The sequence below is a fragment of the Leuciscus leuciscus genome, assembly GCF_965113295.1.
Source record: "Leuciscus leuciscus genome assembly, chromosome: 7".
NCBI lineage: Eukaryota > Metazoa > Chordata > Actinopteri > Cypriniformes > Leuciscidae > Leuciscus > Leuciscus leuciscus.
In genome coordinates, this window is record NC_138731.1 from 11,602,735 (window position 1) to 11,621,020 (window position 18,286).

Consider the following 18,286-nt stretch of genomic DNA (forward strand, 5'->3'; position numbering starts at 1 on the left):
TAGATATGAGCAGACACACATAATAAAACCCATGACAACATATCAGCATGGGATGATGACTATTATCATGTCATTTCTCAACTCTAGAATGCTCACAAAACCAACCATTTGCTTGCTAATCAGCATGTTTTAGCTTTGTTGCCCCCTGCTGGTTGGCGTTAAACGTGAAAGCAGTGATGCCAACTTAGTCTGAAAAGTTGCTAAATTTAACAAAATTGCTATCAACTTTTCAGACTATCAACTGATTTTTTTAAAAGCACCTAGCAACAAATTGAGCTACTTTTTACAATTTGTTTGACGACTTTTACCAAAAGTCAGCTTAAATGCTAAAGTGCACACATTTTCCCACCTAATGACACAAAGACACACACACACACACACACATACAGGATTTTCTGTCACATTCACAACACACTCTGTATGCCTTGCTGCAAGAGTGCATTGTGAGTGATGGCTCAGCTAGCTCAATGGACTATACTTGCATAATTCAATTCAATTCACATTTATTTGTATAGCGCTTTTTACAATACACATTGTTTCAAAGCAGCTTTACGGAACATACATGAGTCCACATTCAAATTTAGAGTGATCTGTTCTCAGAGGTAATTATCCAAGTTATGTATTTCAGAAATGTATTAAGGGGATAGTTCACCCAAAAATTAACATTAGCCCATAATTTACTCACCTTCAAACCATCCTAGGTGTAACATTATTTTGTTGTTGTTATTTAAAAAAAATTCTTGTTCAAAGATGAAACCTTTTGCAACGATGAAATTCACACACAGATGTATTTTACTGAACGTCCTGAAGTTCTCCCTTGAAAAAACCTTTTAAAACAAAATTGCCTGTGCTTCCCTCATAGCTGTGCTCATGTTCTGTTTCTCTGTCGGCTCTACAAACGAGAAAAAATTTAATAATTTTTATTATCCATATATTTATTTCTTTTTTTATATTTAAAATATTTATAGTAAATTAAACCATCTAACACAAACATTGATTCACAGTCATTTTTTATATTTATTAAATATGCATGTCTCACCAGTTGTCATAATTGATAAATGTATTCACAGGAACTCATAAGCAATTCTATCATCTTTTAATTATATAGTCTTCTAACATGTATATTGATAACTGATCTATATAAATGACAGGATAGCTCATGAAATCATAAAAACTGAAGCCGCCATATTGGTATTCCCCGGTTGAGGGCCGGGCGGAGAATCTTTTGTTTAGTTTTCTTTCTGTTCTCTCACTGGACCCACAGCTAGCGGTGCACAAATGTGTATTCTTCCACAGTATGGCTTCCCTGTCGGCAAGCCTGTGTCTTTCCCAGTAGGTGTGGGGGGATCAGGTGGCTTATGCAGAGCGCTGGAAGAGGCAGCAATAGTGGCGCTTTAGTAGGGATCCCAATTCGTCAGTCGTTCTGACATAACGTCAAACGTGACTGACTGAAAGGGAAAATCTAGGTTACTATTAGCCGCGTTTCCACTGTCGGGCCAGGGCCGGGCCAGGGCTTTAAACGGGCCGTGCCGGGCTGATAGCCTCGGGCTAATAGCACCGGGCCTGCGTTTCCACTGCCGGGCCAGAAGCTCCACAGCGCTTCACTAAAACACGCCCGTAACACGCCTCTCTGGAACAACGTCACACTAACCCATTCACCAACAAATGGAAGTTTTATCAGAAAACTAATCAGAAATCACTGGAAACTGCGTTGAAAACAAACATGATAAAAGCGGCCGTTTGCTGGCATTTTTGTTGTTTACTTGAATATTTAAAACCCAAGCATCGATGTTTTACCACAGATTTACAATAAAAAGTGATACACTGATCATAATGAATTAATTTATGTCAAAATTGCACATTAGTCACTCAGAAATAAATTACCGTTAGGTCTATTTCACAAAAGAAAGAGGACACACTTACTTCTTCAGTCGCGTCTGTTACTGTTTATCTGGTAGTTACAGGACATATTTACATCACATTTAGAAAGAATGATAATTTCTACAAATATATGCCACCAAAAATACGACCTGAGGAGCTTTAGCACTCTCTCGACTCCCATACAGATATTTTCCGTCAGAGAAACAGAGGAAGCTCCCGAAAAAAAAGTTGCTTTATTTTATGATAGTCCGGTATAAAGAGACGAGACGTAGGCTACTGACAGATAAAATAAAAACATGACTGTGATAGCCTTTATGATTGGTCTGATTTCTTCAAGCGTATGTTTTTTTTTACTATGCGTATCTTCAAGCGTTTACTATGTTTACCATGGTAATGGTTAGCGCGCATAGTCTTTTGCATCACAAACACAAGGCATTCAAACATGAACGCGAGTTAAATTATTTTAAAAGTCTTTAATGCTGACAGAATCATCCGGCGCTGCTGTCTCCCGACTCAGGTGAACTCTGGACTCTGTTCGTAAACCACTCCTCTAGCCCGAGCTGGCCCACTCTGGCCCAAGGTATTCGACGGGCCAGAAATCCTGGCCGCTGGCCCCGAGTAAGCCCCGATCAAGCCCCGGAAGTGACAGTGGAAACGCGACTGGCCCTGGCACGCACTAGCACGGCCCGGCCCTGGCCCGACAGTGGAAACGCGACTATTGTTACCCTCGTTCCCTGAAGGAGGGAACGGAGACATTACGTCCAGTTGCCACAATTGCTGTACCACCGCTGAACGGCCGGGACACACCGTCTCGGCTCCTCAGTGGAAAACTTGAAGTGGGATCGCAGGGCAGAGTGGGTGATGCAAATCTCGCACACCAGTGTGCATTGGCTAGATCCCAATTCATCAGTCGCTCTGACATAACGTCTCTGTTCTCTGAGAGGAAGAATGATGGTGAATAGTGAATTTATTGACAATAAAGGTGCAGGGATGAGGTGAGCAGGAAGGGAAAGTCCAAAGTGTGATCGAGGTAGATCGCTGGAGACAGGGAGATGAGTCTACATAACACAAACAAACAAGGTCGGAAAAGGAGCTGTGGTGAGGAGTGTGCCTTTACAGTGGGAGTGATAAGGGTGATGATGAGGTGCAGGTGTGTGTGATTGTAGATGATGTGCAGGAGGGGATCAGGAGGGATGCTGGAAAGTGTAGTGAAGAGGATGGTGGCTAGGGTGATCTGTGACACAGTGTGTCCTTGAGCAAGGCACTTTTTCTCCAGGTTGCTCCAGGAGGGTCATCAATCTAATAAGTGCATTTTGGATAAAAGCGTCTGCCAAATCCGTAAATGTAAAAGTGTCTGGGAGGGGGGGCGTCCTGGAGGCTGATGAGGTCGTGGCCCATATGGAGCATGTAGCCTCCAGGGCAGTGCTGGTTCAGGCGGCATGGCGGAGCAGGACCTTCAGGCGGCCATGGCCTGCAGCCTCCTCACTGTTCTGAGCTTTATGTGGACACGCCATCCTTTTATCGCTCACATCTCCACACTCAAAACACTTCATACTTCCAGAGTTTGCATACACCATGTACGCCTTTCCTTCATGCCATACTCTGAAAGAAATATCCAATTCCGGCTCATTCAAAAACATGAACGCCTGCATCCTAAATGAAGTTTTATGTAACAAAGTTCCGGAGGAGCACGTTCAGGTAATCAACCAATCAGCTCAAGAGGAAGCCGGTATAAATAAAGCTTTTCCTCACCTTCTGTCTCACGACAAGTTTCTCAGCATCCCTCCACCACCCCATCACCTCACACTCGGCTGGGTCTACCCCAGTATAGGGGGGAGTACTCTGGGTTCGGGCAAAATTATGAGCTCGGAGCCCTCCCCTGGACAGCAAGCCAAATACGCATAAATACTACATTAGATTTCATGTACGTGTGAACTCGTGAAACGACATTTTATATGTGATGATTTAACACTTCCCGGTGAAGTCTGTCTCTCAATGTGCTCTCCGGGAAACGCTGGCCTAACCGTGTTTGTGAGCAGCGTGAGTCTCTGGAAAGTGATTGGTTGGTTGTTGGTCACTTTTGTGGTCACTTTACTCAAATGATGCACTAATCTGATGATATCGTAAAATGATTTGATCGTGCTTTTGAGTGCTGGTTGTGCGGGTATGTAGCCTACTCATTACTCTGTGTGATCCTACGGGAGTTGAGCCTTCCCTCGAATCTGTCTTTTCCCGAGGGAATTAGCGAGGGGTCCTGTCCCTTTTCTTCTTTTGTATTGGTGTTTCCCTGTCTATAGAGATGTCTATGTCTCTAAATCTACCCCCATGGTTTATAAAGGAAACCTTTTTGTTTCCCTGGTTGGAAAAGGAACGTGAGGGGAAACTGTACAAGGAACTCCTTTCTTGAAAGTGTTGGTTGGGCACCGAGTGCTGGGCAGTGAAGTGGTTTTGTTGTTGAGGAGGAGGACCCAACAACGTCCTCAAAAAATTCACACTCTGCGTGGTTGTGGAGATTGTGGTCAAAATAAGGAGTTCTATTGTGTTGTTTTCCCCCTCGTTTCTTCTTATTTCGTTTCCCCCTATTTTTTGTGGGAGGCCTGTATGGGCCTGCGACCACTGCACGATGGTCAAAACCACTGGAGATCTGTTTGGACCTCTGACCAGTCTGAATTAATCCTTGTGGAAAGCAGTGAGTCTATGAGAGGAGCCAGGCCTGGGCCCTTTAGATCTGCTTGTGAACTCACGCATGTCATGACCATCTCTTCGGTCATACATGTGTGTAGCCTTGACTCTATCTCTTCTCCTTTCTCTTGAGCTCTCTTCTGGCTCTCTAGCACGGAAGTGTGCGTTTGGGTTAAAAGGTCAATAATTATTTCTGTTGAAAACTGGAGAACTACTGGAGAGTCTGAGTCTATTTAGTGGAGTGTTTATTTGTCTCACACAGCCTCTAAAGACATCCATCCTGTAAGTGCAATGAGAAAATAATAATGTGAATGAAAAATAAATTACAAATAAAATGATCAAACAAGCCTATTGCGACGTTTCGGTATTTATAATAGCCTACCTTCTTCAGGCAGGCTTATAAAAAGATAAAGAAAATGTAATATATATTTATTAATAAGAAGATATATGTAATATATGTAATAGTTTTATGTTTATTATATTTTTATAGTGTTTCTGTGGTTTGTAACAGCAGAGTGATTTCCGTGTGCCAGCACATTCTCAGAAGTTAAGTGTGAGTGAGCGCGCGATCTGTGCTGTGCTTAAGTAAACTGTGCTGCAAAAATTCTCAGAAACTTTCTGTCAATTTCCCATTCATTTCTTATATAGTCGGTCATTTTTGACTGAAGAGCACAAAAGGCACTTTTTTTTTTACGACCACTTAGCATGCTCAGATCATGACCTCAAATTTTTCTCACATATCTAATGCCATAAAAGTCACCAAGTTTCGTAACATTCTGATGAAGCTGTGATTTTTAAAAATTCAAAACAGAATATTTCCGGGTCAGAAATGACGAAGAGCACCTGAAGGGTTAACCCTCTGGGCTTCTTCGTTTAGGAGTCACACTTGGCTTCTTCCCGGTCTAAAGTGACCAAAGCCTTAAAATTTTACTTTTTTCCTCCAAGGAAAACCAATGTAATATATTTTTGTTCAATAATATTTTTTTAAATTATATTATAATATAATCAATAATTATTTTGAATTTTTAAAGGTTTTTATGTTACTTTGCATTAATTACAAAAATTGTATGAGCTTTTTTTCCCTTTAGAATATATATATATAATTTTTATTTATTTTATAAATGCAACATTTCACACTAAAATAGAGTGCAGGCCTTTAAAAAATAAATGTTCAAGTGAGAAAAGCGCCATCCAGTGGCTTTAAAAAATATAAATGTGTGTAATGTCCTGTAAGCGCCTGTAGGCTATACTACAGCTCCCAGTATAAATACATAGAGAGGCTTTTTGATCCCCATTGTTTTTTTAGACATGATTTCTCTATCTCGTTTTTTTATTTAGATATATATTTAGATATTCTAAAAGACTACTTTTTGATATTTTTTTTGATCGATGCGCACGGCTAATATTGCCCACAACCCATCGCGCGTTGGACGAGGATTCAGTTAGAACTACAAACACGAGTGAAAAGTGTTAAAAAACTACAGACATGGAGGACGCGCGAGTCCGGCGTTTATGTAGAGAGGTTTAGATAAAGGGGTTTGAGTGATTAAAGATCAGTATCTAACATGACGAAAATGTATTTTTTCAATGTTGTCCACATTATATTGCATCTGCAGCGGCATTGTGAACTTTTGTAAAGATATGTTTAGCCATAACTTTTAAATGCATCATTATATTCAAATTGCAAACACACGAGGAGAGTCTCCGCATGAAAGACCCACGACTGGCAGATCAACGTGCAACTACATTTCTCTCCGAAACGATAAGAAATTAAATTAGATTGAATGGAGGATTTTAACTGTGACAAGATGATTGACAGGGCAGTTTATGGTGACAGGACGCACGCGACACAGATCTGTCCGTTAAAGATGACGAAGTAGTATGTCCCAAAACTTGCCTACTCTTTTGCTACACACTCAAAAGTATGCACCTTTTCTTCACAAAAAGAGTACATACTTTTAGGGCGGAGTATAAGTAGGCGAAATGGGACAGGGAGGTTGCCGCTTGGTTTTTGACTTTAACATGCTATATAAATATATCTGTGGGGTATTTTGAGCTAAAACGTCACATACACACTCTGGGGACATCAGAGACTTATTTTACATCTTGTGAAAAGGCCATTATACCACGCCTTTAAGCTGTTTTCCTCATGGGGACCAAAAAATGGTTCTAGAAGGAAAAGGATTTCCGAAACTGTCATCTTTGTAGGGATATTTTGTTGAAACTAAATATAAAAAAAAGTGTATAAAATATAAAAGTGAAACTCCTCCAATGCCAATCTGTGTGTGGGCACGAGTAGCCAGTTGTGTAACTCTTATTTTTATTAATATGATTCTTATCATGAATTGCACTAATGACTTAAGATAATAGTTTATTATGTGATATAATAGTGTTGTCCAGTTATGTCCTCTTCAGTGTCTGTTTAGCACCAAAAACACTCATATTTCAGAGTCCTTTCCTGATTTCTTCTCCTCTGTTCCATCATTACACCAGTAGATGGCGATGAGTGAGTGAGTGAGTCAATATATCACTGACAACCAAGGATGGACAAATAAACCATCATAAATAGCGTTTAACAAATGTCACAATATACATAAATGTCAGACATGTAAACAGTGTGAAAGATGTGCCATTTTTCTGCCTGTGATATTGTTTTCATTTAATTTGTATCTATTTTGTCTATTATTGTTTGTTACTGTTTTGTATTTGTTATTGTTGCATAATAATAAATCCATATTAATAATAAAAAAAACACATCCAAATTAATAAAGGATCCCAAAACAAGTCACAACGAAAAAGCCCATTTACGATTTTCTTTAACATTTATTACAAACATACATGCAACATTTCCAATTCAAGAGATACAAATGTGAAATAAAATATAAACAAAATAAACAAAATAAAATAAACACATTCTTGCTCAGACGTGGACAGGCTCTGAGTTTCTGTCAGGTTGGTGTTGGACTTCTGGCTTCGGGTCAAGTCTCCAGCTCAGAGCTCTCAGCAAGTGTGTTATTTCCTATCCAAAACAAAGAGTATAAGAACAAGTCAACTCATGAATGTTTTTTTAGAGCTAGAACAGAATTGAATTCTGTTTGGTTTACTGATTCTGTTATTTTCCTGTTTACTACAGGGATGCGGCTTTAAAACAATCTGTATAGTATCAAGCGCTATATAAATGAAGGTGATTTGACTATAACAAGAACATTACAATGAACACAAATTTGAAAATCTCACTACAAATAATCCAGAATCTAAGACAAAAGATAATAATCCTACTCTGCCTGTTACACTTCCACACACCTGAAACTGATCGAGTGAATCTCCTCAGCTTCTCCAGTCTAGTGTAGATCACGATCAAACCACTGATGTTGTAACATCTGCTCTAAGCTGGGGCGTTTTGTTGGATCCCGGGATAGACACTGTCCAATCAAATCCCTGCAGTCTGTACACATTTTAATAAGGAGAGAGCTGGTTAGTCATGACCATGTGACCTGGCATTTTCGCTATACGTTGAGCTATATATAAAAATTCTGACACACTTCAACCGTTAAACTTTCTATACAAATCGTTTGCTTTATGTGTGTGTTTATCAATGTTCTCATCATTATTCACTCACATTTGGAAAAGTTGCGGTTCTCAAATGTTACTTTGGCTTGTGTGATTTCCGTTGTATTAAGAAAAGGAAGACATGCGTTCGACACCTCGTACATCAACACTCCTAGAGACCAGACATTTGCAGGGACGGCGTGGAATCGAGGTTCTGTCAAGACTTCAGGTGGGCAGTAATCCGGAACTCCTGTAAGAAACACATTTGCACATCGTTGAGCTTTTTTTTTTTAAGCATCATCAAATAATTAGTAAGTCACTAGCTTCAGGTTTCCACACTCCCAAAATGCTCACCCTTGTATATGTTGCTCTCGTAGCCTTCACTACTAAATAGCTGACCGCAGCCAAAGTCTATCAGCTTGAGTTCTAGCGTGTCTTTCTTCAACAGGAAATTCTGTGAATGAATGTCATTATGGAAAACACCATGATGGATGCAGTGTTGCACTGCTTGCACAGCCTGTCTCATGACGACCTGTGAGAACCTGTCATTCCAAGGTTCACGAGTGATTGAGTCCAGCAATCTCTCGCAGGGCTCCGGATACTCCATAACCAGAGTGAATCCTCTAGGCTCTTCAAACCACTGGTACAGTTGTATGACGAAGGGGCTTATGGATTCTCGCCTCATCATCATCAGCAGCGCCACTTCTGTAACGAGAGGTTCGGGATTCCCAGGCTAGAGAGAAGAAGCAGACAGAAGGTTAGCTGGGTAAAAATCTGAAGAAAACATCATTTTGAAATGTACTTTTCTTTGATCTTTTTAGATGCATTCAAAAGAGCCTTTTCAGCTCAAAGTTATTTGGTGCCTCTAGGCTTATTTGTTGATCACATTTATACCTAATGCTTCCTATGCGTGTATTAACTACAGTAATCTGCACTTAAACAACTCCATACACATTCAGGTTTTGGCCAACTTACAATATTAAGATAAAGATCGTTGTCAATCTTGCGCATCCGCTTGATGGCAACCTGCACACACAAAAAAAACATCTTATTAAACCATCTGTAAATTGTTTTAAATGTGTTTTGATGCATGCAAGAGCAAAATGTTTGTACAATTCAGTAAGATTTACCTTTTTGCCATCAAATTTGCGTGTTCCCAGGAACACCTTGCCATATCCTCCGGATCCAATCATCTTTTCCACGTTATAGAAAGACTCAAAGGACTCTGAAAAACAAACAGAAAAATGTGAGACAATTATTAGCTTGCTAGATCCATTGTTTTATTGTTATTTGTATTGTTTTAACTTGACTCAGTTATGCATGAAATAGCAAAATCTCTATCTGTAGACTTTACACTGCCCGGCCTTATTTCAGTCTCACCTGTTGAGCTCTTGTTCACTGGAGAAGCCTCCACGGCACCCTGAGCAGTTCGGCCAGTTGATGTCTCTGTTGGCTCGACAGGAACTTGACCCGGCAGCGGAGGACACAGAAACCCTTCGAGGCTGTCGGACCTGGACAAACCCTGTTGGTTTGGGCTCTCCGATCCATCGCCACTCCACCTCCACTCGGAGCAGTACGAGCCTCGGCTGCTCAGACTCAGCGACTCTCTACACATCCTCTCGACATGGGTCTCAGGGCGGGGTGAGGACCAGGGTGAGGACCAAGCTGAGGATGATGTGAAGCACGGAGAAGAATCTCTGGAAGCAGTTCTCCAGGATCTGGAGCGGCCTGCGGATGGAACATTTCAGACATCAAAAACTGTTTTTGTTTTATTTATTTTTTATAATATTAATTATCAATGTCAGTGGTCACATCAAATAGTTACTTTGGTTTCACTTTATTTTATTCCTTTTAAGACATTCTATAAGTCTATAAGTAACATTACACCTACATGTCTACTAACTCTACTAGTTAGGGTTAGAATAAGTTGACATGTAGTTGAAAAGTTACTTATAGTCAGTAGATATAGTAGTTGCTAGATCCATTGTTTTATTTAAAAATTGTCAGCGCAGGTCGAGAAAATAATATTATAATGGGGGAAATCATTTTAATATTCTGTAAAAACAAGCCTTATTTTGAGTGGAAAACAAGATAATACTGTTTAAAATAATGTTGGAGAAATAATGATTTACCATTATGATCTGGAGCGGGTGATGATGGTTCAGGAACAGGATCAGCTGGAGGAATAAAAGGCTCCACAACATTCCTGGAACAGCAGCAGAAAACAGCCTTAAAAGCCTTCCAGAACCTGAGGAAACAATCAGGCCTCTTCCAACGTCCTGGTGAAATGAAGAAAAAACGAATGAAAACAACTATTAGACCCGTCTGTAGTTGCAAAGTTACTTATAGTCGACAGAATGTTCAAAAGGGACCATCAAAATAAAGTGTTACCGTTACTTTAGTTGACAAATCAGACATTGAAAATAGAAATACAAACTAAGCCATTAAACTTCTTTATTAAAAGCCTATTCTGACCTCTGCGAGTGTGTTTAGATGAAGTGGACGGACGTCCATCATCTGGGTTCCCCTTCGCCTTCGTCCCGTGAGCCTGACCTGTGGACACAGAAACAGAAAACTCAGATATCCAGGAAGATCCTGACTCTGTGTCTGGGTCGGGTCTGGCAGAGGTGGACAGTAACAAAGCACATTTATTTGAGTACTGTACTTAAGTACACTTTTTGAGCATCTGTACTTTACTTGAGTATTATTTTTTCTGGAAACATTTTACTTTAACTTCACTACACTTGAAAGTCAAGTATCGTACTTTTTACTCCACTACATTTCTGTCAAGGTCCTTGAGTAGAAAGTAGTTGGATTCTGACATCAATCTGATTTTCATTTTCAACGTTGGGTTTGGTCTTCTAAATGTCATTGTTTTGGAGCACACTAGCTTATAACAGTGGCTGACATATTCATACTAAAAGCCCAAAAACTTTAAATAGGGCACTATTTGAGGGAACAGCCCGAAACTGGGTGTCCGAAACTATTGTGGACGTTATTGAGAGCACTTATTCAATCTCTCATTCAATCCCACTACAGGAACTGTGTTCTAGAAATACATTTCATATTGATATGAGGGCAGGCAGGCATAGATTCAGAGGCATAAGGTACTGTAAGTATTACAAACAACAATAATAAAACAATGCATTGACATTTACTTTTTACTTTTGATACTTAAGTACTTTTAAAAACAAGTACTTCTGTACTTTTACTTGAGTAAAAATCAGTCTTTTCAACTTTTACTTGTAACTGAGTAATATTACTTTCACTCAAGTAAGGAAATTGTGTAACTTACTTTGTCCATCCCGGGGCAGCGGATCCTGATCATCACGGTCATCAGAATCGGGTCTCCAAACCTCCTGACCACCAGCCGTCTGAGGGAAAGCAGCTCTCCTGGATCTGGAGTGATCTTAGGATGGATATTTCACATATCACATAGTTAGTTATATTTTAATAATAATAATCAGTAATCAATGTCTGTGGTCAATTACAAATTTTTACTTCAGTTAAGTTACTCAAATTCAAAACTTTATTTCGCATGCAAGGAATCAGATAAATGTGATCAAATGGGTTCTTCAAATTAATGTAGTCAGTCATTGTACAACATCATACCATAAACCATAAATGAACAATTAAAGCACTCACCTCCTTCGCCCATCATGCGAGCCATCTAAGTTAACTATATCCTCCTCCAAACTGCAATACAACACAACACAACACAACACAACACAACACAACACAACACAACACAACACAACACAACACAATACAATAGAAATCTCCTCAGAAATAAAAATTTTCACCCCTGAAAAAAATATTAAACAAACAAATAAAAATATTCTCCGAAATTATATAACGCTTTCAAAAATGTAACTCTATATAAAGGATATATCCCCCGATGTCCTTCTACAATAAAAGTCTCCTCAGAAATCCAGAAAATAGCTTTGAAAGATCAAGTTTTGTGTCAGAAAAGTCTCAGCAAAAAGTCTGTTAATTCTCCTCGTCTCTCAATCAACAGACAGCGGTCGATCGTGAAGTGCGGATACATGCAGATTGCAGAATTCATAAAATGCGTCACTATTAGCAACTAAAATTCGAATCACGCATGCGCACATCGACTCTGATTTATTAAAATGTAATGTTGACGTTTTCTTTAATATGATATTCATTCTTTCAGACCAGTTTTATTATTAAAACCCGTGGAAAAAGCCACAAGGGAGAATAAATCGGACATCATATAAATTAATTAAATTGGCCCTTTTCCGCATATATAACCATCAAGGCCAATCAGCTTTCAGTATCACTAATGCGTCATCCAACCGGTTAGTAGTAGTGGTGAAGAAATCCAAATTAATTCTCTATTAAAATTGTTCACAATTGCTACCCTGTTAACTATAAACTTACTAAATTTGCCCCCATTAAATATCAAACTAAAACGACAGATTGCATTGTGGGTTTAACCTGATGCAGCAAAAGATTTGTTGATTACAGTGAAACTTTTTTTTTCTTTGCTTACAAAAAAAAATAGTCTGATAATTATTAAAGCGTTGCAGTATTTCTTGACCAAAGTGCTTCTGTAATATTTAGTGCAGCCATTCCCAAACTGTGGTCCGCGGACCACTAGTGGTCCGTGAGGGTACTGCAGGTGGTCCGTGGAAAGGCAAAATAAAATATAAAATAATATTTTATTTACCTTCATTTTACCAGGAAATTCCCATAAAAAAATAAGTAAAAAGAATATGTAGGCCTATATTGATATAACATTTTAATTAAATTGTCAAGTTATTGTGTGATTACTAAAAGTGGGGTTCGGCCGTGACATTCAAGTTCAGTGCTGTTAGAACCACAACATTGGTTCGGTGGATAGCAACAGGTTCTCTGAAGAGAAAAGGGCAGAGGCAAATATGTTCTCATTATCACTTCACACGCATAGCCTTTAATGGTGCGTTCACACCGGACGAAATTTCGCTTCAAACTTTTGTAATTGATACAAAGTGGTCCAGCGTATCACTAGACGCGGCAGGCGCGAATTTGACAAATTATCCCTTTTTGAATTTGACGCGCTATTCGCGTCCGGTGTGAACGCACAGTTAGGCATAGGCAGTTTATATGAAACGAAATGTTTATAAATGGAATGAATAAGGCCTGTTATTATTTTAATTTCCAGTTAGTTTCTTGATCTCGCGTTTCTGAAATGTTCTGCGGATGTGCTGTTAAGTGGACAAACTCAAGCCTAGGTACTTTTTGAGGACTTGTAAAACTCTGAAGATTAATAATCCCCTAAAATCGCCAAAGGTTTTGAAATGTTGACTATATTCCAGTGTTCTGTATAGATTTCATACTCCATTGCTATGGAAATAAGCCTGTTGTTGAAATGAACCTGATTATGCCCTCGGGCGCTTGAGTAAATAAATAAATAAAATATGTGGCAGCCGTTGTGTGCAGTAAACTTTCTTTTAACAAGCCTGTTGTACTGATGTGATGACCAATGGTAGTTATAGTGCTAGTAAGCCTATTTAGAGGTGCGGATTAATTCAGGACTGCGTGTAGACATATTTTATTATGTGTATTATGAGGTGGTCCGCGAAAATTCTTGATTACAAATAGTGGTCCACACACACAAAAAGTTTGAAAACCCCTGATTTAGTGTATCTATAGTGTATTAAAGGTATACATTTAATCACTTCTGTGTTTCCTGGAAATGGACCCTTCAACCTTTCCATTATTATCTCACCAGCTGAACTATAATGAGCATATATGTAATGAGCATATATAAAAACTATAATAACATATATACAATGTTATAAGACTGCAAATAATATTTTTACAAAACAGTTATTTCCTCCCACAATTTCTCTCATCTTAAATATATATATTATAACTTTTTCTCACCCAATTGAATTTGATCAGAAGGGATGTTTAAGCACTATTATTTGAAAACTTCTCTGTTTTGTATTATTAAAAGCATTGTTTGACTATACAAGGGTAAATATTTGATCATTCTACTATGGTATTTACCAAATGTTCTTATGCATTAATGCAGTAGTGGCTCTTCACTTTCTCTAGACTCAACTCACTGGGCCCATTTGGAGCAATCTGTGTCTATGTGCTAATATAATATACATCTAGCCTCTAGTCTAGAGAGAATATGGTTGTTCATATCCATACATTTACTGAATAGACAAGTATATACAGTATATATATATTATACTGTACACACACAATGGGCTTACATTCAAAAATGACTATGTAAGACTACAAATGACTTCATATTTCCTGATTGCTAGTTTCCCCAGTGTTGCTGTGGGTTTCACCAGTGTCCTCCGCACATGCAGGTATAGTTAATCAGGAACTAGAGGCTATATTGTGTGTGTCATCTCTGTGACAGACTGGTCACCTGTTCAGGGGGATTTTCTACCTTTGGCCTGTGCTAGCTGGGATTAGCTCCAGCTCCTGGATATTTCAGGCATACAAATGTGGTGTTTTTTTAAAGGTCAAAAGATGTAATTGGACATAGTGAAAACACAAACCTTTATTTGTCCACTATAACAGAAACTGTGGTTCAGAAACAAACAAACAAACAAAAGACTGTCTTCATGTACCGGTAATGTACTTAACATTGAGTGAGAGTAATTTGAACATGATCTTCAGGCTGCCGGGTGTGTGGCCATGTTCTCTTACTGGGAAAGAAGTAAAAACAACAATCAATAAATGAGAAATGTACAGAGGTGAATTAAGTTGCCATGTACTTATTCTTACCAGGATGGACAAGGCAACCAATGCACCAACACCTCTTTACGTCCCTCTGAATTAGGTAAAAATAAAGAGCCAATTACAAAACAAATCATCATTACATTTCAATTTTTACATGTCACTACATATCATTACTACATTTTTAAAGCATTTAACGTAACTCATCAAGAACTTTTAACAAAGCACCACGGAAAGCCTCCATCCTCATGTGTCATTACTGTGGTCCAGCAACACCCCCAGCACAGAGACAGAGACAGGGGAAGCTGCAGGTCGAGGGATGTACGTAACGAAAGGTGGCGTGCTGAAAGGTGAATGCTACTACAACAGAAACTAACCCCTAACCTTAACAGACAGCTTTCACCACCACTTAAAAAGACCTTTCTCCACAAGCAAAGCTCCAGCATATCCGCACTACAGCAGGTTTTGTCATCAAAGCATGAAATCTGAAATTTGAATTCCAATTCATCATTTAGGATTCTTATCATCTTAACCAAAACTGACCCATAAATGCCACTCAGACTGAAGAGCAACTTCAACAACTGCTGTTAACATATTCAGAAGTAATGGAAATATACACCTGAACTCTACATGTTATATAGTTAGATTATATGTTATATTCACTGTAGTAATGTACAGAATATTTTATATTAAAATATGAATTTACAATTCTTCACCTTATTAATCATTGTTTGTGTATTGGTGTGTGATCTTCTAACCGTATGCTCTTTTGCACTGCCTGTACTCATACTGTAATCAGTAAGCAAACATGAATTCCATTCCAGATGTTTATTTTTTGCAATAAAGTACCCTAGACATTAGCATACACTGAATGTGGAGTTCTTAACATTACAACAGAGCTAAATATTTTGGGATACTGTAAGAATTGAGAAATTAGAAAATGCCGGACAGTCTGGTTGAAGACAGGACCTTGCTGGAAATATCTGAACTCACCATTTGAGACAAAAGTCTCACTTCAGAATACATCTCTTTCCCTCTTCCCCCCACCCTCTCTCTCTTATGCTAAAATCACCTGAGATTTACACACAATCTATATGGTTTAAATGTTAACAATTATCATCCAGTTTTTTATATGTTTGGCATCATTTGAAATGTCTCAGTGCGACTGGTACGAAGGTCTCATTTCCAAACAAGTAAAACAAAAGGTAATAAGGTTTTTAAGAGTTTAGGGATAGCTGGCACACGAAGGAAGGTGGTCTCTAGACAAATGGTCTCACACCCCCAAAAGGTGTCAACTCCGAATGTAAATTCCCATTGTTAGCAGATGTTTCCATGTGAAAGAAGTTTCTGTCTATATAAGGAAATGCAACGAGAAGATCGGGGCCTTTCTGTACCTCAGATTAGCCCGCGAGGGCCCGCGATTAGCCCGCATTCAATGAAAGTCTTTGCTTTGTGTTTATGCTTTGTTAAATGGACTATGTTATTGCAGTAGGTTTCCTTTAGAAAAAAGTTGTATTACTGGTTTTGGGTTTAGTTAAATCTAGAACGGTTATAACATGAAAACCTCACCGGTTTTATGGAACACACAACATTAACAGATTGAAATACAGATTAATGCCAACCTTTCTCAGACACGTCTTGGGTACAAATTCCACTGGAAATACGTCCAGAGACGCATGGAATGGACATTCTGTACAAATGTAAAATTTGGTTAGAAATGAATTAATTACTTAACTTGAACAGAGAATGTCTAAAAGTTAAAATGCAAAACAATTTTTAAACATCTAAAAATCTAAACAGCACTGAAACCAATATAAACATCAGTATTATGAGAACTTTCCAAATGGATGACAATGTGTAATAGACTAGCAAAGAGCTAACTGTATTGTATAACATTTTATACCTGTGTCTTTCTCTTTGCTGCCATGTTGACAGCTGACTTGCTGTGAAGTAAAACAAAACTTTTTTTAGCCTTAGTTCAAGTTCACATTGTTCCTTGCTCATTGTACTGGCTTTAGCCAAAGTCATTTCACTCAATGGCCATCTTTGAAATGCCTCTTGATAGGGCTGTAGTCAAGACCACCTTTGTCGAGTCCAAGACCAGGACTAGTCGAGTCCAAGACCAGGACTAGTCGAGTCCAAGTCAAGACCGAGTCCAAAGAGGTTCGAGTCCAAGTCAAGACCGAGTCCAAAGAGGTTCGAGTCCGAGTCAAGACCGAGTCCAAAGAGGTTCGAGTCCAAGTCAAGGCCGAGTCCAGGACAGGAAAAAAAAAGTCTTATGCATGACATTATCAAGACAATCATTTTGGGTTATTATTTGTTGATCTAAAAGCAAAAACAGTGTCACAACACCCAGGATTTTTAAGTATAGACATTCCCCTTGATATCATATAATCTTCTTATCTAAAGAAAACAGAATGATGACATATGGTGATACCTCATAATAGCAGTGTTAGAACTGATATACAAACACCAACCCACTGTTACCACTGCTAGGTACTAGTACTGAGCATTTGAGCAACTAAATTACAATATAGCTTCACTGCAGATGTACACAGTAGTGTAGAAAAGAAGTGTCTTCATGTGCAGTGAAGCTATATTGTGGTTGGTATATATATATATATGGTTGGTTTATGCCTTCCCTGAAAAAAATATTGTATTGTATTATATTGTTATTTGGACGTGGGTAATAGGAAAGACATTGTATTTTCAGAAAACATTAAAGTTTGGTTAAACAACAATGAACACAGTGTAATTTAACATATGTTCTTTTTATTTGAGGACAAACTGCAGAATTTTATCAGGTGTTTAAGAAATTCATAAGAATCATTTTTCACAGTATACTTAACTGTACAAGCATTTGTACAACGGTGTATTCTTCAAAAGCTTTTTTAACATGAACTATAACAGGAAAAACAAATCTGAGTAAATTATCGACTTTTAGAGTGTAGCATTCTGTCTGCAGGTGAGGTAAGTACAACTATTCAGTTTTACAAAAGTGTTTTGTTACACTTGAGAAATATGAGGGAAGGAGAGCATTTCCGCTCCTAAACTGGCTCTATGGGGCCTCATAATGAGCCCTCCAGCACTGAACACTCTTTCAACTGGTGCTGAAGAAGCAGGTACAGAAAGCACTTTGACAGCTAGGGCATGCAAATGACGGTTTTTGTCCTTGTTTTTCAACCAAAATACAAGGGCATCCTGCTCTGCCGGACAGCTCTGAATATCCTCCAGGTATGTATGTACCTCACTTTTGCCAGGAGCCGTGGACTCTTGGCGTTTGGGGGAGAATCCTGGGTTGGTTCTGTGGGTTCCTCACAGATGTCCAGGTCCACTTTCTTACCCTGAGCGATCAAGCTGTCTGGAAAAAAAGAAAACAGAAGTAAATTTGACTTACTTCTTCTTCCACTTCAATAACCTTGCATTGGCAATACACTGTACTTTAAAGGGGGGATTTTGAAAT

The 18,286-nt window shown here is 38.7% G+C and overlaps 1 protein-coding gene and 1 long non-coding RNA gene across 2 annotated transcripts; both read right to left on the reverse strand.

Annotated features, from left to right (window-relative positions):
* Nucleotides 1-7,472: 7,472 nt before the first annotated feature.
* Nucleotides 7,473-12,070, reverse strand: LOC309503376 (serine/threonine-protein kinase pim-2-like). The gene is made up of 11 exons (XM_082176181.1): nucleotides 11,758-12,070; nucleotides 11,408-11,521; nucleotides 10,588-10,665; nucleotides 10,245-10,391; nucleotides 9,493-9,840; nucleotides 9,243-9,337; nucleotides 9,088-9,138; nucleotides 8,467-8,845; nucleotides 8,183-8,362; nucleotides 7,867-8,008; nucleotides 7,473-7,582 (listed from the first exon to the last, which is right to left on the reverse strand). The coding sequence occupies exons 1-10, from the start codon at nucleotides 11,780-11,782 to the stop codon at nucleotides 7,905-7,907; spliced, it is 1,521 nt and encodes a 506-aa protein (XP_082032307.1). The 5' UTR covers nucleotides 11,783-12,070; the 3' UTR covers nucleotides 7,473-7,582; nucleotides 7,867-7,904.
* Nucleotides 12,071-16,449: 4,379 nt separating this feature from the next.
* Nucleotides 16,450-18,153, reverse strand: LOC309503808. Its single transcript, XR_014207876.1, has 3 exons — nucleotides 18,070-18,153; nucleotides 16,727-16,766; nucleotides 16,450-16,513 (listed from the first exon to the last, which is right to left on the reverse strand). It is a non-coding gene; the product is annotated as an uncharacterized lncRNA (long non-coding RNA).
* Nucleotides 18,154-18,286: the final 133 nt, after the last annotated feature.